The following is a 22,761-nucleotide window of genomic DNA, read 5'->3' as shown; positions in this document are numbered from 1 at the left end:
TGTCCCGTCCACTGTTGTGGCCTCTCCCGTTGCGGAGCACAGGATCCGGATGCGCAGGCTCAGCGGCCATGGCTCCCGGGCCCAGCCACTCCGTGGCATGTGGGATCTTCCCGGACCGGGGCCCGAACCCGTGTCCCCTGGATCGGCAGGCCGACTCTCAACCACTGCGCCACCAGGGAAGCCCTGACCTTTTAAATAAAAGAGAGCAAAGCCCCTACCAGCAAATCAGGGATTTCCACTGCAATTGGACCAGCCCGTCTCCTTTAGCTCTGTCTCTCATCCACGTGTGCTGTGGGTCATGTGGTTCTCCCTTCAATGAGAACCACGTCCCCAGCGTGCATGGTGGACTCTGGGGCCCCACGTGATCTGGGCCCTTTCTGCCTTTCCGACCTCTTCCCTCTCAGTCTGCACGCTGACAGATCTGCTCAGCCATCCCTGCCTGGAGTTCAACAAACCCGCTTATCTCTGGAGCTCGAGGCCCTGTGAATTCTGTTCTCTGCTGTCTCCTTCCTCCTTCCAGTCATGCTTCAATATCATTCCCGAGACAGATCCTCCCTGACCACAAATGTCCCCAGCCTACCACCCTGGGGACAGCCTACCATCCCCTGTGCTTTCCCCGAGCACTTAGTGCTCTTCCTTCCTATAACGTATCTCAAGGCATCACTGTCTGTCTGTGTGTGTTTAGTTACTTACTGTATGATCCCCCAACCAGACAGTCAGCTCTATGATGTCAGAGACCTGAAAACCCCAGGCCTCTCAGAGGGCCAGCACACCCTAGATAAAAAAAGAATCAGAAGCTTCCAGACAAACCCAAAAGTCACCCTGGAAACCACAAACGACCACCAAATGCAGATAAGGGAAAAGGCGAGCACAGCCGTTGTGTCTCCACGTGGGTGAGATCAGCACACACATTCTGTGAGTGTCACCAGTATCCCTGCTGACCAAGGAAGCCAGTTTTTAGCTACAGTATGTTAAGGACACACCTTGCTGCTTCTGAGGCAGTCAGCCCTCAGTCAGTGTTATCAGAGAGGCCAGTCTCTTCTAGAACGTGGGTGGTTCCTGCCTTCTCTGAATTGGAAAACTGCATCTTCCGTCAGAGTAAGAGATGAAGCTGAGGTGCGGTTACAGCAGAGTGGAGGGGTCACGGGAACAGGTGAGGAATCTGAGGGGCACAGTGAGACGCCAGGGGCAGAGACCCGCAGGCCCCACCTTGTCCTGCAAGGCAGTCTTGCAGCACCTGTCATAAGGGGACCCAGAAATGGAACCAATCCTCACCACCTCCACCAGGAACCCTCTTTCGATCTCCTGATTCCCCACCACTTTGCTTCCACGTGACGTGCAGCACTAAATCACATCTGGCCTGTACCACGGTCAGCTGCACACCTGTCACTGTTCTCCATCACCGCAAGTCCTCCCAGCCTGCAACCTTTCCCCTCTCTGCCGACACGGGGCCTGATACGACACTTAGCTCACTTTCTTGCACGCAGGACTCCAGACATGCCTATTGGACTAAATGTAACTCCTTCTAGGGTGGAAGACCAGACCAAGGTTGCAAGAACCAGATGTGGCAGCAGGGACAGCCCAGTGTCAGCAGGGGAAGGGAGGGAGGAGAGACTGAAGAGACTATCTCAGCCCCCTGCCATTGGATGGTGGATGTCTAATCCACCCAAGAGGAAGTGGAAAACATTCTCCAACGTGTAGAGTATATTTCCCCCCAAATTGCCGCAACCCTCTCTTCCATTCCACATGCTCTTTTGTAATGTGATTCTGCCCGTCCAGAAGTGGGGTCTATGTCCCCTCCTTTTGAACCCCAGGCTTCCCCTGAATTGTGACTACAGTAGACATGACACTGGGTGACCTGGGTGGCAAGGTCATAAAAGGTGATGCAACTTCCATTGGGCTCTTTTGAGATGCTTAGTCTCATCATGTTGAGAAGGTGCCCAAACCAGCCCACCCGGGAGACGACCTGGAGAGCCATGTGGAGGTGTCCTACCTGGGAGCCAAGCTCAGGAGACAGTTAAAAGCCAGCACCAGCTGCCAGACATGTGCCTGAATATTCTAGATGGTTCCAACTCCCATCCTTTAAGTCTTTCTAGCTAAGGCCCCAGGCATGGTGGACCAGAGACAAACCATCCCCACAATACATGTATTAGTTTCTTTGGACTGCTGTGATGAAGACCTCAAACTGGGGTGCTGAAAACAGAAATGTATTTTCTCATAGTTCTGGAGGCTGGAAGTCCACCAAGGTATTGGTAGGACCATGCTCTCTCTGAATCCTTCCTTGGCCATCAGTTCTCTGTGTTCCTTGGCATTCCTTGGCTTGCAGCTGCACCGCTCCAATATCTGCTTCTGTTGTCACATGATGTTCTCACTATGTGTTTGTGTCTTCACCTCTTCTTATCAGAACACTGGTCATACCAGATTAGGGCCGGCCCTAATGACCTCATTTTACCTTGATTACATCTGCAGAGACCTTATTTCCAAACAAGGCCATAATCCCAGGTACCGGAAGTTAGGACTTCAACATCTCTTGGGGAATAATTCATCTCACAACACGTTGTGCCCTGTCTGAATTCCCCACTCACAGGAGAGATAATGAAATGATGGTTATTATTTTAAGCCACTCATTTTGGGGCTACTTTCTTTCTTTTTTTGTCTGTGCCACATGGCTTGCAGGATCTTAGTTCCTCGACGAGGGATTGAACCCGGACCCCCTGCAGTGGAATCCTAACCACTGAACCACCAGGGAATTCCCTGGGGCTATTTTCTATGCAAATAGAACTGGAACATCAACCAACTCCCTCAAGCCCATCCAACTCTTCCATCATCTGGATCTTAAGAAGTTGTGCCTCCCACTTTCCTGCCTGGATACAGATCTCTTCTTAACAGCTTTACTAGAGTTTGTCATAGCTGCCAGTTCTTTAAGAAGACTGAGCATCTTGCCTCTGGGCTAATTTTTCTTTGATAACTTTCCAAAAAAGAGCCCCAAATTTGCCATAACCATTCTAAGCCCAAAGGACTGGCTGATTTTCTGGGTGAGCAAAACAGGAGAACTTGGTATGAGCATCACTGGAGGTAAAAAACATTTTTAAAAGAAAATGATAACCTTTCACTGAAATCTGCACATTCTTTTGGCCTCTTTGCATCAATAGAATGGACCTTTGTAATTTCCTACATAGTTGTTCTTGTAGGAGGAGTGGAATTTGAATGTGTCACCAAAAGGTTAAAAAGACTCTAAATGCCAGTCAGAAAACATATGTAAGGTTTTAATGCCTCCCATTTCTGTCACATAGAGGAAACATATAGATGTATTTCTAAGCGTGAGTACTTTAAAATTTATGGCGTTGTCAAATGCACAATATATTTTCCTTTTAGATTTTCCAAAGTCGGGGGGGGGGATTAATTACAAAATAGTCAAATGAGGTGCCGTTTCATGCTCGGTGAAGCAGACAGTGGCTATGCGTGGCTGTCCCTGGAAGATGTGCCCCTACATGGCATTTTGCACGTGGACGAATGGTGGCTTCAAAGCTGAGGGTAACGTTCGGCAAATCCACTCACCATATGTCCACTTAGACTTCTTTCCACAAAATTAACTGGCTTAAATAAGAGCTTCCACAAAAATAAAGGCCATTAGCATAAACAAAGAGTTTCCTTGCTGAGCTAGGCGGGTATGTAATACTTAGGAAATGATCTTTAAGGACAAATGGTTCCATCTGGGAAGAGTCTCCAGCACAAACTTTCCATTTTCAGAACATGATAAAGAGATGTCAGACGTGCTTTCATGCTTGAATCCGGCTCCCTCAGTGGGGCCTGCAGCTGAGTGAAGGGTTGCCCTATTCTGAGGGACTTTAAGTGCAGCCAGCCCACGCAAGCATCATGCTGCAGAATGCGTGAGGGAGCCAGCCCAGGGCACTGGAACCCACCTGTCTCCGGTACTCCTCCAGGATTTCTCTCCACATTGCTTGCTCGGTCCATCATTTCTCCCTCTGGTCTTCCCAGCTCTCCAATCCTCTGGCTACACACTCCAGCCCCGATTCCTCCTCATGCCCCTATGTTCTCATTTTAGTGATTATTCAAGCTCTCTTCCCACTGCCCACTTCCCTGACCCTGGAAGCATCAGATTTCTAGGCCCAAACAGCCTTGGTTCCATAGGACCCCAGGCAGCTGACTAAGGATGGCTCCCTCCTTGGCACCTTAGCAAGGGAAGAGGGGATAAAACACTGATGTTTCTCAGGCAAGCTCTCCTTCAGTGGGCCAAAAGATGGGATGCCAAGGATGGATAACCTGGGTTTGTCCAACTGGCTCTCTGCACGACAGCAAATATCTGAGAGGCCCCCAGACATTCACCTATTTTCCTGTTGAAGCCCTAAAAACTTTGCAGTGGCAGTTTTCCTGAAAGCTGAGCACATCACAGTGCCCAAGGCCCATCCACCCCACTACTGGATCCCGGGCTGAATGGAGTGGCTCAGGATCTTGGTGGCTGTTCTTTGTGGCATGGCATTCCACAAGTCTACGTGGTACAGGGAACGAGACAATTATGCCCTAAATATTGTAGAATAGGGACAGGTTGATTCCCACCCCCTTTCGTGTAGAAATAGTGGAAAATGGCAACAAACACACCAGGCGAGGATGCTACCTTCCAGTCTCCTGCCCCAGAAACCCAGAGCTATAGACCACCCACATCACTACAGTCTTAGCTGGAGAGGATGGTGTAAATTCAGGTTCACATTTATAGAGAGTCAAATTATTGCTTTATTCCCAGGGAGATGAATGAGAGTGACAGACTTTTCAGAGTTGTAAAAATAGATGGATGCTTCCTATAAATAACTCACAGATGCCTACAATAATTGACAATAGATCTGGCAGTCTGGGAGCAGGCAAGTGAAATTCCAGATGGAATACCACAATATTTTCCAGTGGTAGAGTAGATGGCTTGGCTATTATGATAATACATTTCAGCATGGCAAAATATATCTCCCCTTAATAGAAATACATTAGACACCATTTATAAAAATATCAACATCGCGGTTCCGGTTCTCAAACTATAACTTACACATAAATATCACACAATTTATGGATGAGGAAATCCAATTTCATGCTGTTTCAAACACGTTTTTGTTTATTGCATAACTACAGTTCTCTATATATGAGATAGTGTATTACATGATAGAGGTGGATGGGCATCGTATCTATCTGTGTGTCTACACAGGAATTATGAGCACTGAATCTATTGCAAATGGAAGCACTTTATGATATGTATTATATACAACCAACATCTTGAGCACCTACTATATGATGACATCATTACATAATCAGCAGTATTGTCACTTCCATTCACAGGGTGGAGGGATGCAGTGCTCTGGATGAATAAATATTCTAAGCAATAGGTGAGTGAAAACCTCAGAGAGCTTTAGAGTCAGACAAATTGGGGTTGACTTCTGGCTCTTCTATTTATCAGCTGTAAGATCTTGGACAAATTACTTGCCTCCTAACAATCCTAGTAAAATGGCATCGATAATGACTAATTCACAGGATTCTCATGGGGACTGAATAACGTAATGTTTGTAAAGTGCCTATGGGCACAGTGTCTGGCCCAATGTTAGTGCCAACCAACAGCAGATATTATTGTTTCTCTCTCCCATTTAAACGTCATGGCATTTGTGGGAAATGCCCGAATTTCTTCTTAAGCACCGAGTACAGACTAACTGAATATAGACTAACTGTGGTGCAAAAAAGTACTGCAACAGTGAAGGTTATAGAGAAGGTGAAGCCTGTAGGCTCTTCTCACCAGGGCCTCCCTTCTGTTCTCCCTGGTGTCCCTCTACTTATTGATGATGGTGTAGGTGTTTCTTGACATTCTCTGCCCACTTTCAGAATTTTGGGGGTCCTGTCTTTACCCCTATATGGGCAATTTTTCCTCTGTGGTTTAGCTTTGTTTATTTATCTATTTATGGTTGTGCCGGCTCTTAGTTGCGGCAGGTGTGTTCCTTAGTTGCGGCTCGCCGGCTCCTTAGTTGTGGCATGTGAACTCTTAGTTGTGGCAGGCGTGTGGGATCTAGTTCCCTGACCAGGGATCGAACCCGGGCCCCCTGCATTGGGAGCGTGGAGTCTTAACCACTGCGCCACCAGTGAAGTCCCTAGTTTAGCTTTGGTATGCAATGATTTAATTTAGCTTTGACAATCAATATGATGCTTTTTTGCAGGGGAGGGGGAGGGAGGAGTATTTTTTTTTTATGCTTGGCAGTTCTTGAATTTTTTTTTTTCCAATACTCTAACAACAATAACAATCCTAGAGCCCCCGGTGAATCAGATACATGAGCTCAGCCACAGTCCAGACTTGCAGCTCCTCTGGCAGTGTGGGTTGCTGGACATCACAGAACCAAAAGCCTGAGAGGGTGCTGGGTAGAAATCAGCCTAAAAACAGAGGGCTTGGCCCACACTGCTATGATTATACAGTGTTGCCAAAATTACACACAGGCATGTATAGCAGTTTTATTCATATTTCCAGATCTTGGAAGCAATCAAGATATCCTTTAGTAGAGGAATGGATAAGTAAACTGTGGTACATCCAAACAATGGAATATTATTCAGCACTAAAAAGAAATGGGCAGTCAAGTCACGAAAAGACATGGGGGAACTTTAAATGCAAATTACTATGTGAACAAAGCCAATCTGAAAAGGCTACATACTGTACAATTACAAATAGACATTTTAGGGCTTCCCGGGTGGTGCAGTGGTTGAGAGTCCGCCTGCCGACACACAGGACACGGGTTCGTGCCCCGGTCCGGGAAGATCCCACATGCCGCGGAGCGGCTGGGCCCGTGAGCCACGGCCACTGAGCCTGCGCATCCAGAGCCTGTGCTCTGCAACGGGAGAGGCCACAACAGTGAGAGGCCCGCGCACCGCAAAAACAGAAACAAAAACAAAAACAAATAGACATTTTAGAAAATGCAAAGCTATGGAGACAGTAAAAAGATCAGTGGTTGTCAGGGGCTGGGAGTGGGTGGGAGGGATGAATAGGTGGAGCACAGTAAAATTTTAGGGCAGTGAAAATACTCTGTATGACACTACAATGATGGATACCTGTCATTGCCCAAACCCGTAAAATGTACAACACCAAGAATGAAACATAATGTAAACTATGGACTTTGGGTGATTAGGATGTGTCAGTGTAGGTTCATCTACTGTAACAAGTGTACCACTCTGGTCAGGGATGTTATAATGGGAGAGGCTATGTATCTGTGGGGAAATCTCTCTACTGTGCTGTCAATTTTGCTGTGAACCTAAAGCTGCTCTTAAAAAAAATAGTCTTGGGCTTCCCTGGTGGCTCAGTGGTTGAGAGTCCGCTTGCTGATGCAGGGGACACGGGTTCGTGCCCCGGTCCGCGAAGATCCCACATGCTGTGGAGCGGCTGGGCCCGTGAGCCACGGCCGCGGAGCCTGCGTGTCCGGAGCGTGTGCTCCGCAACGGGGGAGGCCACAGCAGTGAGAGGCCTGCGTACCGCAAAAAACAAAACAAAACAAAACAAAAAGTCTTAAAAAATAGCCAAAACTTCAGGTCAAATAAGTTGTCAACTGACTTGCAACCTCAGCAAAATTTTTCAGAAAAGTAAATTTTGTTGTTCATTGTCATTTGGCTCTAACATCCTATATCAAGGAGGTGGCATAACCACAGAGAGAAAAATGATTTCAAATACCTTTAAAACACAGAGCATTGACCACACATGACTAGTGGAATACATTCTAAGGACAAAATAAACCATAAAGAAACACTGAATTTCATTCAGTCAGCTTGTTAGCTGGCATTCTTATTTTGAATATATATACATACATATATAATATATACAGTAGAATAAAGCAAATAAGAAATTATGTCAATAAGAATATGACATTCTATGTATATTATAATAAGGCTTTCAGTGAAAGATAAGTATAAAATCAAAGAAGTAAAAATCTTGTAATCACAAATTTGAATTGGAAATATTCGTATGAAAGAACGACTTACATTTCTCTTTCTAAAAATGTCTGTATTGTCCAACTTTTTTGAAAAGTCTCAGACAAGATAACAATCCAGTAGCAGCGAGAGCCTTCACTGACAAGGCTCTGGTCTCCAATTTCCCACTAGAAGGAATCAGGGGTCCTTAGAGTAATGGCTGATTCCAGGTTTGGGACATAAAATATATGGGACAAGTCTGGAACCTCCTGGGCCAGAAAGCAAGGAAGCTCTGCAAAGTGGCTGTGCAGGTGTTTTGCCATTTTTTAGTCTTGACTTTTAGGTTGTGTTATATATAATCTGGATAAGATTCCTTTGTCAGATATATTTCTCCCAGTGTGTGGCTTGCCTATACATTTTTAAAGGTTATGCTTTAATGAGCTGAAATTTTAAATTTTGATTAAATCCAATTGATCACTTTGTTAAAAAACTGTTAATGTTTTTTGTACCCAGTCCAAAAAGTACCGCCTACCTAAAGATATTCTCTTTTGTTTTCTTCAGGGTTGTATGGATCATAGACCCAAAGGTAAAAGCTAGAACCATAAAGCTTCCAGAAGAAAATATAGTGGAAAATGAATAAACAAGCCACAGACTAGAGAAAAATATTCACAGTATGTATATCTGAAAAGAATATCATACCCAGAACACATATAATGAATCCCTACAAATAGACAATAAAAATAAAACAACACAGTGTTTAAAAATGGGCAAAAGAAGATGTGCAAATTATCCATAGGCACAAGAGATATTCAACATCATCAGCTATCAAGGAAATGTAAGTGGGAACCACACCGAGGTACCACTTTAAACCTACTGGATTCGTTAAAATAAATACTGACAATACCAAATACTGGCAAAGATGTGGACGCCTGGACCTCTCATACAATGGTGGTGTGAGGAGAAAATGGTACAAACACACTTCAGACACTTGTTTGACCATTTCTTAAAAAGTGAAACATACATCTTCACTACATTCTAGCTATTAAATTCTTATGTACGTCCCTAATAAAATCTAAACATATGTCCAAAAAGACTTTAACATGGATGTTCATAACAGTCCTAAATTGGAAAGAACCCAACTATCCTTCAGCAAAAAACTGAATATACAAATGATCATTTGTATGATGATCATTACTTCTCAGAAATAAAAACAACATGGAGGAATCTCAAAAACATTAATTAGTTAAAAGAGTAGAGTATATAAGGTTTGATTCCATTTGTGGGACGTTCTAGAACAGACACAACTAACCTATGGTGATAAAAATCAGAAAATGGTTGCCTGGAGCGGGTGGCGTAGGGGAGTAGAGAGAAAAGATAGGAAAGTGGCAACGAGGGACTTTTCTCAGGCAAAGGAAATGTTCAATATCATGTTTGGGGAGGTGATTATTGGGATGTATGTAACTGTGAAACCCATTAGACTGAAGACTGAAAATCTGCATTTTACTGTATTAAATAAGACTTTAATGAAAACACATACAGAATGGGCAAAAAATGAATAATGACTGTAATGGATTTAGAAACAAACAAACAAAAATATATATATATTTTTAACATCTTTATTGGAGTATAATTGCTTTACAGTGGTGTGTTAGTTTCTGCTTTATAACAAAGTGAATCAGTTATACATATACATATATCCCCATACCTCCTCCCTCTTGCGTCTCCCTCCCACCATCCCTATCCCACCCCACTAGGTGGTCACAAAGCACCGAGCTGATCTCCCTGTGCTATGCGGCTGCTTCCCACTAGCTATCTGTTTTACGTTTGGTAGTGTGTATCTGTCCATGCCACTCTCTCACTTTGTCACAGCTCACCCTTCCCCCTCCCCATGTCCTCAAGTCCGTTCTCCAATATATTTTTAAAAAATAACACCACTGGAAAAGAGCCTATTGGGCACCTCTGGAGGTTGCTATGGCACCAAATCAATATTCTAAAACTGTTTAAATAAAAGGAAAGAATCAAGCATTTATCTGGCCTTTCCTATTTCAACTATATTTCAGAGTATCCAAATAGTTGATGAGGTTAAGTTCATTTTTAGTAGAATTATGGCTTAGAGGCACAGGATGAATGTAAAATTGAAAAATCACCATCTCATAAACCCTAATGAAACAATGGATCTGGGCAATGATCATTAGTGGCTGCTAAAACCATTAGGTGAAAGGTTGAGTGGGGAATTTTATAATGGATAAATCAGTCTGAAAACACATGGACCTACTGTTGAATCTCAACATCACTAAAATCCAGACAACCAGATGGTATGCATCTCCTAATGTGATGTGATAGGAAGTTTGCAGCGTCACCTACAGCATCCCCTAAAGTGTTCTTGTGGGAAAGAAGGAAGGGCTAGAAAGAAGTAAACTGAGTCTAATCAACCTTCTAGATCTAATACGGCTTAGAGAAAATGGAGATTAGAGGAACATGTTAAAGACATTAAGTGGAATCAATCTGTCAAGTCCAGATTGTGCAAAATTTTACAAGACAGATGGTCTGGCGTCTTCAGTAAATGAATGACGAGAGAATCATAAAGGTGAGGGGAAATGTTTAGATTAAAAGATACTTAAGAGGAATCTGGGTGGGGAGGGATAAATTAGGAGTATGGGATTAACAGACACACACCACTATATATTATAGATAAACACCAAGGATTTACTGTATAGCACAGGGAACTCTATTCAATATCTTGTAATAACCTATAATGGAAAAGAACCTGAAAATATATATAACTGAATCACTTTGCTCTACACATGAAACTAACACAATATTGTAAATCATCTATACTTCAATTAAAAATTTAAAAAAACTGAAAAGAGGCATATCGACCAAATGCAATTTGTAGACCTTGTTTGGAAAGGTCTACAAATCGCATTTGTTGTTGTTTTCGTTGCTGAGAAAATCTCACAGAATTCTGAGAAATATTTTTGAGAAACATGAACTGGTAATGGATTTTACTACGTGTAAATTTACTTTGAGCCTATGCTTTAGAAAAGCCTTTATATATTAGAAATGCACTCTGGAGTTTTTATAGGCAGAATGATATGATGTCTAGGGATTTGCTTTTTAAAAGCTGAGAGGCGGCAACTGAAAAACACACAGCAAAATGTTGCTATTTGTTGAAGCTGAATGATTTGTACATTTGGATTCATTAGACTGTTCTATTTTTGTGTATGTTTCAACTTTTCCACAATAAAATGTTGAATAAAAATAAAAGAAATTAACATAAAATGTAATGACAATTCTTCATTCTCCAATTTGTTTTGAGGGGAAAAAAAGTAACAAGAGGCAGTATCATCTAAACCCTTCATCCACTCGGGGGTGGAATTCCCAGCCGGTACAAAATTATCATTAAAGATTTTAGAAACTCTACGGAAACCATTTTATTCTACAAACTGACATGATGTTGTTGGCCGTCCTTGGGAAAGTCTCTTGAGGAAGGCTTGTTTGGGGGGCAGGGTGTGTATATGCATATGTGTGTTTTTTCAGCTTTTCCTATTTAAGAGGCTGGCAATACACTTTAGAGATAAGTCAGCCTAAACCCTGAGCCCCACTGTCCAGTGGACCCCAGAGTGGCACAGTGAACACCCCATACTTCTCTTGGAACCTCGTCCCAATTCCTGCTCTTGGTTGGGACCCCGTCCTGCACCTGTGTTCCCTCAACATCTCACTGCCAGGTCACAGAGGACTGTTACTCCTCAAACTCAATGTTTCTAAAATGGAACTTCTCGAATTCCCACCTACAGAACTTCTTCTCTGCCAGTGTTCTCTAAGTGAATCCACCCGGTTGCTCAGAAACCTGGGAGCTACCCCACACTCCCCTCTCATTCATTCCTCATGTTCAATCATCCACCAGCTCCTGTTCATCATGTCTCCTGAATGGTGCCCAGATCCATCCCTTCCTCTCCATGCCTGCTTTGGGTATCTATACACACTCTTCTCAAATCCACTCTCTCTTGGTTTTTCTCTTATTCTGGGTCCCTTCTTCTCAGTTTCCTTTCCAGCCACTCCTTCCACACCTTAAATGTTGCTTTTTTTCTGGACTTCTGTCTTATCCCCTCTTCTCATTTCTCTATGCAACCTGTTGCCTCTGGCAACTTCAAACATGATCTAGGTACCAAAGATGCTCAAGTCTATCTCAAGCTTTGTCCTCTACCCTTAGCTTAATCTCCACACAACCAACTGCCTACTGGATGAACTGGACAGTGTCAGGAACTTCAGACTCACCACATCTCAAACAGAAAGCATCATCTTCTGCCTTTTCCCAGACATCCTCCAACGGTGCTTCTCATCTCAGAGAACAGCAACTCCCAATTGTTCAAGCTAGTGACTTGAGAGTCAGCCTTGACCCCCGCTTCCCTTCATCCCCTCTGTACACTCAATCCTCAGATCCTGTCTATTCTGCCTTCTGAATTTGTCCATTTCTCTCCCACGGCCCCAACCACAGTCCAGGCTCTCTCACTGCCCCTCCTCTGAGTCCATCCAGCTTTATCATCCATTCTCCACATGGCAGTCATTATGATCCTCTTATTAAAAAAAAAAAAATTCTGATAACCTCGCTCCCCTTAAATGCCTCCAGAGGATCTGGGTTATGGGTAAAACATGGGACTATGTATAGATACACATACACACACAGATATATGTCTCTTATATCGCATATGTCTTTTTTCTTTCAAAATGTCCACAGTGGTCCTTAAGAGAAGGCCAAATTCTTGTTAACCAAGTCTCGCATAATCTAACGCCACTAGACTGCTGCCACTACATCTAACATATTCCCCTCTCCCTTTACCTGCTCCAGCCACCTGGAACGCCTCGCAGTTCCCAGAATATATTTCCTTCTCAGAATTCCAAACGTTTGCACATGCTTTTCTCTCTGCCTGAAATATCCTTTTTCTTTTTAAGACCAGTCTATTGAGGCATGATTGACATTAAAAAGCTGTACATATTTAACGTATACGACTTGAGTTTGGAGATGAGTATACCCCTGGGAAACCATCACCACAATCTATGCTATAAACATACACATCACTTCCAAACGTCTCCTCCTCCACTCTTTACTTATTATTACTGTGCACCTTCAACTTACACAGTGATGTATGCCAATTATATCTCAATAGATAAACAAACAAACAAACAAACCTTTTTTGAAAAGGACGCAACGTAAGATCTACCGCCTTAGCAACATTTTAAGTATTCAATGCATTGTTAACTATTAGTACTATGCTGTCTAACAGATCTCTACAACTTAATCATCTCATACAAGCAAAACTGCCTGGAATATTCTTCTACTCTTACACTCCACTTCCACACCTTCTTGGCCTATCTAAATTCAACATATTTTTCAAGTCTTCAACATCGTTTCCTTAGGGAGGCGCTTCCCAACTCCCTAGAGTAGCATATATTCCCCTATTATCTTCTCTATTCTCCCCTTGTCCTATCTTTTCACACTCATCCCATTGGTAATTACTTATTAAATGAATGGTTTTTCTGCCTGACTATAAACTTCATGGAGATAGAGACCATGTCTGTCTACTGTGGTCTCCCTAGCGAAAGCGTCTGCTAGAGCAGAGAAGGCTCCCCGTTATATCCAAGAGCATTCATCTGAACTGTTGGCCACCTGAAATAGATGCATCCAGATTAAAGACCAGTTGGTGAAATCCCAAAGCCTATTCTACCTACACAAGACCAGGGACTTTCGCTCTGAATTTTATCACAGGTATACTCTAACCCTGCACCATGAAGACCTTCCCATAGCCAGAGATGACCAACGCCAATAGGGAAGGAAGAACCAAAGACTCATACAATCTAAGGATTAGGAAAACGAGACAGAAGTGATGGTTTGGTCACCTCCAGCGGTGACCATTATCCAAATCACAACATCCAATGGACAGAGGAGACTTAAGCCCCAGAGTTCCAAATGGAAGACAAAGGGCACAAGAGGCTTCCGGACATTGGGGATTTTGATGTCAAGGGTCTGATAGAGGGCAGGGAGGATCCTTCATGGTTAAAATGGATGCTGGGTGATGAGTCCCAAAGCCCATGGACAGAGGAGTGGCTGGGGTGGGGATCAGAGCATCGGTCAACAGCACTCGTCAGAGCTGTTTCACGTTTCTACTTGGGCTGAGTTATCCATCTTCACTCTCAGACATCAGTACTCCTGATTCTTGAGCTTTCAGAGCCAGACCAGGACTGTACATGCCATCAGCCCCCCTGATTATGAGGCCTTTGGACTCACACTGAATTATACCACCAGCTTGTGAGAGAAAAGACACAAGATGGGGAGCAAAAAAAAAAAAAGAACCAGAGATGAGGCAAAGAGTGGGAGAGGGAGATTCCATGTTCATCTGGAGCCCTGGGACTTAGGCCACCCCAGACAGCCCATCATTTCTAAGCCCTTTGAAGGAGGCAGTCCTTCAAATGCTTGTCTCGACAATATTTTCAACAGCAATGTACACACGTAGGAATTCTGCCTTTCATTCAGTTCTTGAGATTCATGGTGAGCTAAGACCTTTTCCGGTGGCTTGAGGATCTGACAGCATCTTTCTATTGCCTTCCTTTCAGAATAGCTGCCAGACAGGATTCAGTAGTGGTGTATGTCACGCTCTTCTATGAGAGCTCAGGATAAGACAGTGCCTTTTCTTCCCAAAGCCGACGGATATACTGGAGAAGCCTGAAGCCATCTGATTTTATACCACTTAGAAGTAATCTATCTGGTCTTTTCTCCTCGGAGAATTTTTTTTCCTCTTACCATTTAGACATGTTACTATAACATGCCTCGTTAATGGTTTCTGATTAATGTTACTCTGAACAAGATGAAACCTTTCAATTTCTGATCTCATTTATTTTCTCAGCCCTGGAAAGCTTTTTTTCCCCCTCCACTGTATCGACTGTTTTGGTCACAGGCAAGCTTGCCTTTCATCCAAACAACAGCCCTAGAGTAAACTCTACTGTTTCTTTTTCCCTGAACCACAGTGAGACTTTCTCTTCTTCCTATTCTTTAATGACTGAGGATGGAATTAAAAAGTAATGAAAAATGTTAGAGAATAGTTACATCACAGATGGACCTATTTCTTAGTCAAAGAAATCACAAAGATGTGGTCTCATATTAAAATTTCCCCACTTAACTAAAGCATAGAATTTTATGTCATTTCTTATAGGTTATTATAGGCTAATTTATATAATGTATGTGTGTACACTTTATATAATTATATATGTGTATATATGTGTACATATATTACATAAGCTCTGATTTTTTTTCAAGCAGCAGGGATGGCTTTCTTAATAATGTATTTTTCAAGGTGGGCCTTGAAGCATGTGGACTCTCACCCGGGCTCATTTCTGAGAATAGATACGTATTTGCCAGGAAGCCGGCTAAGGTCGGGCGTAGATCAGGGGCTCTCAAACTTGGGTGTGTGACAGAATCATCTGGAAGGCTTATTAAAACACAGGTTGCTGGACGCCACCCCAGAGTGTCAGTAAGTGTAGGATGGGGCCCGAGAACCTGCATTTGTAACAAGGGCCAGGTGGCGTGGATGCACTGGTCAGGGACCACACCTTAAGAACACAGAGTACTGTGTAGATGGTGGCTACGTGGACCCTGGACCCAGGCCTTGGCCCTTAGGGTACCAACAGCAGTCAATTCCTGCTTTGAGAATCAGCAGAAAACCAAAGCTTCTGTGGAGAGTCAGCTCGTAGGTCATGGGATGACACGGTCTATGGGAAGTAAGAGGCATAAACATTCCCAAATGTCCTGCGTGGATGCCGGATGTGCCCGGGATAAGGGGCAAGTGATTGCATGAGGGTGGGATCCGAGCCCCATCCATCGGATGCTTACATAAAGACGCGTGGAGAACAGCCAGGCTCGGAGCTACCCCAGAGAAGACAAGTCAGAGAGCAGGCTCTGGGCCCCATCGCTCCAGCCTGCCACATGGAGATGCAGAGCGGAACTCACGGGCCCTCAGCTCATGGCACAGGGGCTGTGCTCCACTAGGCTGTGCTGCTGCAGGACCAAGACTCACAAGCCCCTCCACTCCTGCAGGGATCGGGTAGCCACGAAGGACTGTCACTGCCATCAACGTGGAGCCTGGCACAGCCTGGCACCCAGACCTTTGCTTTGCAAACATGGGGAGACCAACATCCTAGCAAGCCTTAGCAGTGGGTTCCGCTGTCACCACCTCTGTTCTCCCCAGAGTGCAGCCTGCCACGGCAATCAAATCTGGGGGCCCTCCTGTCCCCATAACCTCTCCACCTGTGCCCCTGCCTCCGTAGGGACAGTGCTCCCTTATCCTGTTCTCCCCCCTGTTGGTGACGTCTGGCCCTCCACTGGGTTCCTTCTCACAGCATATCGAGACATTCAAATCTCCCTTAATAAAAGTATTAAGTTATTAAAATTAATAAATTACAAAATTATTATAAATTTTAATAATTGTATACATATTATATACAAATATACATATAATTTTATAAACTATCATAAAATTTATAAAAAATTTAAGAAGCTTAGCCAACTCAATGCAGGGCTGCCTTCGGCTCCTTCCTTTCGCAAATAAGTACCTGGACAAGTTATCACCTCCCATTTCACCGTCGGGCTTGCCTCCATGATGTCGCTGCTTCTATGCATGTTGGGTCCTAATAGGCATTCAGTCATCAATCTAACAGATACCTACTGAGCCATGTGTTAAGCATGGTTCTACATGCTTGGGATGCAAAGGTGAGCCCCACAAAGATCTGTGCCCCATAAAGCTTGCAATCTAGCTAGTAAAGGTAGAGAAATACAATACGCATAAAAAATAAGTCAATTCCCTGGCGTGCTAGAAGCGGATGAGGGCTAAGGAAAAGAGCAGCGTGAGAAGGGATGAGGAGATGGGAGCAGGGCAGAGACTGCAGTTACAGGCCAAGTTCAACATGCTGGGCCCAAATCTCTTCCTTCAATTAAACTTCAAATGGGTAAATGCCAAGTATATTAGCTACGATAACATATTCATGGGCTTTTTAATTGCTCGGCTTTCAAAGAAATCTTATGCAAATTCCACTTAGGAAAGAACCCAGCCTGGAATTGAAAACACAGCAAGAGTCTGCAGTCTCCAAAAGGGAGTGATTTTAGGATCCAGGGAAGGTCTCCACCATCCTCTTTGCTTCTGCAGCCTGGACGTTCATTACATCACGAGGACATGAAGCCTTCCATTCCACGAAGGGGGCTCAGGTGCAGAGGAGGGGGCAATGCCGTGTCTTAAAGGTCCTGAGCAGTTAGGGATAACGAGTGAAATCTGACACAGAGAGCAGGCTTTGACAGCAGTACTTGCACCTAGGTACTAGGTACTTGCCTGGCTAGAACAAGAAGGAGATTCCAGCAGCGGAAGGAGGAAGAAATTCAATAAACTTAAGCCTTTCAGTTGTGTCCTGAGTCGTTTCCAACAAGCCTACTTCCCAGGGGCTCAGGAACGCACAAGCTCAGGACAGGGAGCAGTGGGGACACAGAGACCCCCAGCTGGGCATCATCCCCCAGGACCCCCCTCTTTGCGGTATGGAGGAGGACGTACCAGTTAAGTGGTTACCAGGTGTCCCCCATCCACACGCCTCATTCGGGTTCATTCACTAAAGTGGAGAGGTTGGAATGCATCAATTTGTCCAACTTTTTTTTTTTACAGTGAACTTCATCTTCCAAACAGAATCTAAAGCAATACCCAGTGTCTAAAATATCCAGCAGTGGAGCTGATCTGAATGGGGGGCCAGCAAGAGGCCCATTCTGCGTATTCTTCCTCACCCCCCCCATCGTCCTCCTTAGAAGCATTTCTGAGAAATGGGAGAGTCCCACAGAACATGGCCCTTCTCTCCTCTGGCATCTTATGATTCTATGATGCACATGAACTGTCAAAATATGTAGCATGTAAATTCTAATTTAAGGAGATGAGTTAATTTTAAGAAAAATTTAAGGAGAGAGTGAAACTGGATGGGAGTGGGAACCAAATTCTCTAGCTAATGTCCAGATTGGGTCTCCCAGGCATGGACAAATTGTTCAACCTTTTGAGGGGGGAAGGCCAGGTCTCCCCCCCCGTCTGAGGAGGGGTGACAACCCTGCTGGAACATCTTTAGGAACAGAAGTGGGGTGAATGATTCTGTCATTCACCAGCTAAAGAAGCTTCAAATACACAGCAAAAATGACCAGGCAGTTCTACTCACAAACACAAACAGACTAAGAGGAAAGGATGCCATGTCACAAACCTTGATTCCAAGTTCGATATTTTCTCCTCCATACACATCCATCCCAGGGTCCAGAAGACCAATTTCACCAAAGAACCTCCTGTTGACCACAAACGAGCAGCCAATCATGGCTGGTGTTCTGCGGGAGGGAGAAAGAAGCAACAGTCATGTGATACATACACGCGAATATTACTCAGCCGCGAGAAAAGGAAATCCTGCCATTTGCAACAACACAGATGGACCTTGAGGGCGTTATGCTGAGCGGAACAAGTCAGAGAAAGACAAATACTGTAGAACTCTCTTATATGTGGAATCTAAAACAGTCAAATCATAGAGACAGAGAGTAGATTGGTGGTTACCAGAGGCTGGGGGATGGAGGAATTGGGGAGATGCTGGTCAAAGGGTCTAAAGTTGCAGTTAGAAGATAAACAAGTTCTGGGGATCTAATGCACAGCACTGTGATTACCGTTGAGAATACTGGACTTGGGGTTTCCCTGGTGGCGCAGTGGTTGGGAGTCCGCCTGCCCATGCAGGGGACACAGGTTTGACCCCTGGTCCCGGAGGATCGCACATGCCACGGAGCGGCTGGGCCTGTGCGCCACAACTGCTGGGGCTGTGTTCTGGAGCCCACGAGCCACAGCTACCGAAGCCCGTGCGCCTGGAGCCCGTGCTCCGCAACGGAAGAGGCCACCACAGTGAGAGGCCTGCGCGCTGCAATGAAGAGAAGCCCCCACTCGTCTCAACTAGAGAAAGCCTGCGCAGCAACGAAGACCCAACGCAGCCAAAAACAAATAAATTAATAAATAAATGTATTTTAAAAAGTAAAAAGAATACTGGACTTCCCTGGTGGTCCAGTGGGTAAGACTCCGCACTCCCAATGCAGGGGGCCTGGGTTTGGGGAACTAGATCCCACATACGTGCCACAACTAAGAGCCTCCATGCCGCAACTAAAAGATCCTCTGTGCCACAACTATGACCCCATGCAGCCTAAATAAATAAAATATTTTTAAAAATACTGTATTTATATACTTCAAAGTTGCCAAGAGAGTAGATCTTAAATATTCTCATCACAAAAAGAAACGATAATTATGTGACCTGTTAGGGGCGTTAGCTAATGCTACAGTGGTTATCTTACTGCAGTACAGAGATCAAATCAACATGCTGTATACTTTAGACTTATACGTTGTTATGTGTCAACTGTATCTCACTTGAAGGAGGGGAAGGAGAAGCCGCCTCTAAGGCATTTCACTGGTGCCGTAGGGGGTAAAGAAACACACGACATACTTCCTGCGTTCAAGTAACTAAGTTATTATTATTACTATGATTATCGCAGCCATTTATCGAGTAATTACTACAGCTCAAGCATAAATGCAAAGCACATTTCACGCACTCTCTCACTTAAAAACATCCATGGTCGTGTGAAGGAGGTAGGACCTCTCCAGCTGAAGCCCGCGGAGAGCTCGCGGCCTGGCATGAATCACAGAGTAGAGGTCAGGACCCAGCCAACTGCAAAGCCCTTCATTTTAGCCTTTCTGCTTCACTGCACTCTTCAGAAATGGCTTCGTGAAGGAGCTGGCAAACTCCCAGACTGCCAAACGCCAGAAATGCTGTTCAGATGCTTTCCTGGGCAAAACAGACGTCTCATACGGGAGGCTCCGTGAAATTCCACTGGGGCCGCCGGGAAGCTCTCCAGTGGGATGCTCCTGAGCTGAACTGTAGACCTCAGCGTTAGATCCTCGTCCGCTCCTCCAGATCTTGAGCTTGACTTTGACCTTAATGTCCAGATTTTTGACTCCTCTCGGTGCCCACGTGGTGCGGCAGCAGTGGGACTCACTGGAAAGGTGAGTGTTCAGAGTTGAACGGACCTAGTTTGATGAACATGGGTGCTGCCATGGGAAAGTGTACTTGTGTGAAGTTAATGGACCCTCCTGGATCCCAGTTAAGTCTCTGTGGAGTATCGCTGTGAAAAGATTTGCAATGAGCTCAGTGCAGACAGCAGGGGCTCAATAAATAAGGCTCCTCTGCCCTCCGCGTTTCTCCAGGAAGCTCACACCAATCACACCTATGGACACAGAACACTGCCCCCTACTGGGGCAGCTGTACCAGTTACGCCAGGACGGCAGTCATTTCCTGCAGCCTTCGGTCCCTCTGAGAGAAGCAGCTGGCCCCTTGCTTGCAAAGGCACTATGTGAGCCCAACTCTTATCTCAGTTAACTGAACCAGGAGTGAGCACAGATCCCAAATGGGGTCAAGCAGATTATGTTTTTCCTGAAACTTGGGATCGAGACAGTGCTGGGAGCTAGAACTAGATGGTCTCACCCATCTGTAGGGCTCAGGCTGCCATCTGGGGGCAGCTCCGGTGGTCCCTGTACAAGGATGGCTGAGCAGAGGGAGGCAGATGCACTGTGGAGGTGTGAGATCACGGGATGGGGGGCGGCCTGGTGTCTTCGGCTGCCCATCAGCTGACAGGTCTGGCTCCGCTCTCTGCCCCTGGGTCATGTGCGAGCCCCCTGGGTCTTTGTGATCTGTCCTCCTTTTATTTATTATTTGTTTAAATTTTATTTATTTTTGGCTGCGTTGGGTCTTCATTGCTGTGTGCGGGCTTTCTCTAGTTGCGGTGAGCGGGGGCTACCCTTCGTTGGGGTGCGTGGGCTTCTCATTGAGGTGGTTTCTCTTGTTGCAGAGCACGGGCTCCAGGCGTGCGGGCTTCAGTAGTTGTGGCACAGCGGGCTCAGCAGTTGTGGTTCAAGGGCTCCAGAGCGCAGGCTCAGTAGTTGTGGCACATGGGCCCAGTTGCTCCGCGGCATGTGGGACCCTCCTGGACCAGGCCTCGAACCCGTGTCCCCTGCATTGGTAGGCAGATTCCCAACGACTGTGCCACCAGGGAAGCCAGATCTGTCCTCCTTGACTTAACCCGTGTGTATTAGACAGGTTTCTGTTCTTTGCAACTGAATGGTGCCGATGACACGCGCTATCTCCCCCACCCTCTCCTTATGATCGGGGGAGGGTGGATGTTTTATCACACAGCCAGAAGAGGCAAACTTCAGGGAAGATTCACTCTGGGAGAGTTACAAGCCGGGGTCACTCGAGTGATGGAGAAATGCCAGTGATGTGTGCTTGGAGATGGGACGTGTGGTCTTGTGAGGGTGGGAGTCTGCAGAGAAGGGGGAACGGGAGCCAGTGCTGGTGTCACCTCAGTTTTCTAGAGAGCCATTGCTGAGCACATCAAGAAATTCTGAGATGTTAGAACAGTCTCTCCAACCCCTAAACTCAAGGTCTGAAAATTCCCAATGCTAACACGCATGCGTAGTTAAGATCCTGCTCTAAGACGCTGTGCTTTCTAACCCCTCAAGGGCAAGCAGGGCAGTTAGAATCACAGGGCACAGCAGTCAACAAACACTCTCGAAGGGGTGGCTCTGGGCACAGCCCCATGGCTGAAAAGCATGTTTCTCTGAGATTGGTTCAGGATCCACCTACAACAGCATCACCCGGAGGGCTCCTTAGAAAATGCAGATTCCTGGGTGCAGCCCAGACTATGGAACCAGACTTACAGAGATGGGACTTAGGAATTTGGGTTTGTACCAGCAGAACCAGCCTGTGGAGCCATCTCCCTCTTGAACTGCCAGGTCTCCAAGAGCAGAGAAGTTATCCCCCTAATTTCTCGTTGTATTCCCAGGAGTGAGTGCCTTGCTGACACAGAGCTAGATACTGTTGAATGAATGAATGAGTGTAACAGATCTGGTGACCGCCCCTGGTGGGGAAGGGCCCCGTGATGCCCCAGGGACAAACTAGCTGACCTGAACCAGAAGCCAAGGGCAGCAGGACAGTGTGCGGTCGCTAGGGGAGGGAGGGAGGGACGAACAAAGGAGGAGGGAAGGATTCAAAGCACAGGACTTTCACTGTCAAGGACACAGGCTGCTTCTTCCTTCCCGGTACCTCTCAGGTCGCCCTTTAGGAAACATCTTTCACCATCACGCAGCCTGATCTCTTCATGTAACTGGCTTTATCTGGATGATATCGTCCGGTTGCGGTGGCGGCGAGGAGAGATGGATTCACAGTATGAGTCACCCTGGGTCCTCTTACCTGCTGCTCACAGCTCTATTCAGCGTATTCCAGCAGGTCCCACAGTAGAAGCCCTGGGATTCCCCACGACAGGACGGAGAGGTCCCCTAGTGCCTCCTCATTGAAGTTAGGCCACAGCAGCCACCCAGCTGTCACGAGGCCCCACAAAGAGGTCACAGACAAGCAGGCTGCTGTCTGCATCCTGGTGGGCTGTCAGAACCCAAAGATGAAGGGCGGGAGGCTGGTCCTCAGGCAACGAAGATGTAGAATGAGCATGTGATCATTACTGCTGTTGGTGGCATGTGGAAAGGTCCCCTAAAGGCCACAGTCAAACACCTGCCACCATGTCAAGAGGGTTCCTGGGCGCTGGTACACATCTTGGCACTCTAATGAGGCCAAGCTTGACAGAGATGGTGCAGAGCAGTGCCTTGCAGGGGCTGGAAGCAGCCTGGGAGACCAGCCCCGAGGAGACGGCTTCCCTGCTAAGCCAAGAACCCAGTCCTGCAAACAGCAGGG

At 45.7% G+C, this 22,761-nt stretch overlaps 1 protein-coding gene across 1 annotated transcript in view; it reads right to left on the bottom strand.

The window, feature by feature from the left end:
• GALNT17 (polypeptide N-acetylgalactosaminyltransferase 17) overlaps window positions 1–22,761 on the bottom strand; it is a 446,658-nt gene that overhangs the window by 74,048 nt on the left and 349,849 nt on the right. Inside the window, exon 6 of the mRNA XM_007469909.1 lies at window positions 18,205–18,322. Within this exon, the coding sequence (XP_007469971.1) occupies window positions 18,205–18,322 (118 nt within the window). The remainder of the gene's footprint in view (window positions 1–18,204; window positions 18,323–22,761) is intronic.

Source organism: Lipotes vexillifer, unplaced genomic scaffold (genome assembly GCF_000442215.2).
Source record: "Lipotes vexillifer unplaced genomic scaffold, Lipotes_vexillifer_v1.1 scaffold128, whole genome shotgun sequence".
Lineage (NCBI taxonomy): Eukaryota > Metazoa > Chordata > Mammalia > Artiodactyla > Lipotidae > Lipotes > Lipotes vexillifer.
Note: the sequence above shows the minus strand (reverse complement) of the source record. Positions and strands in the feature narration are given on the sequence as shown.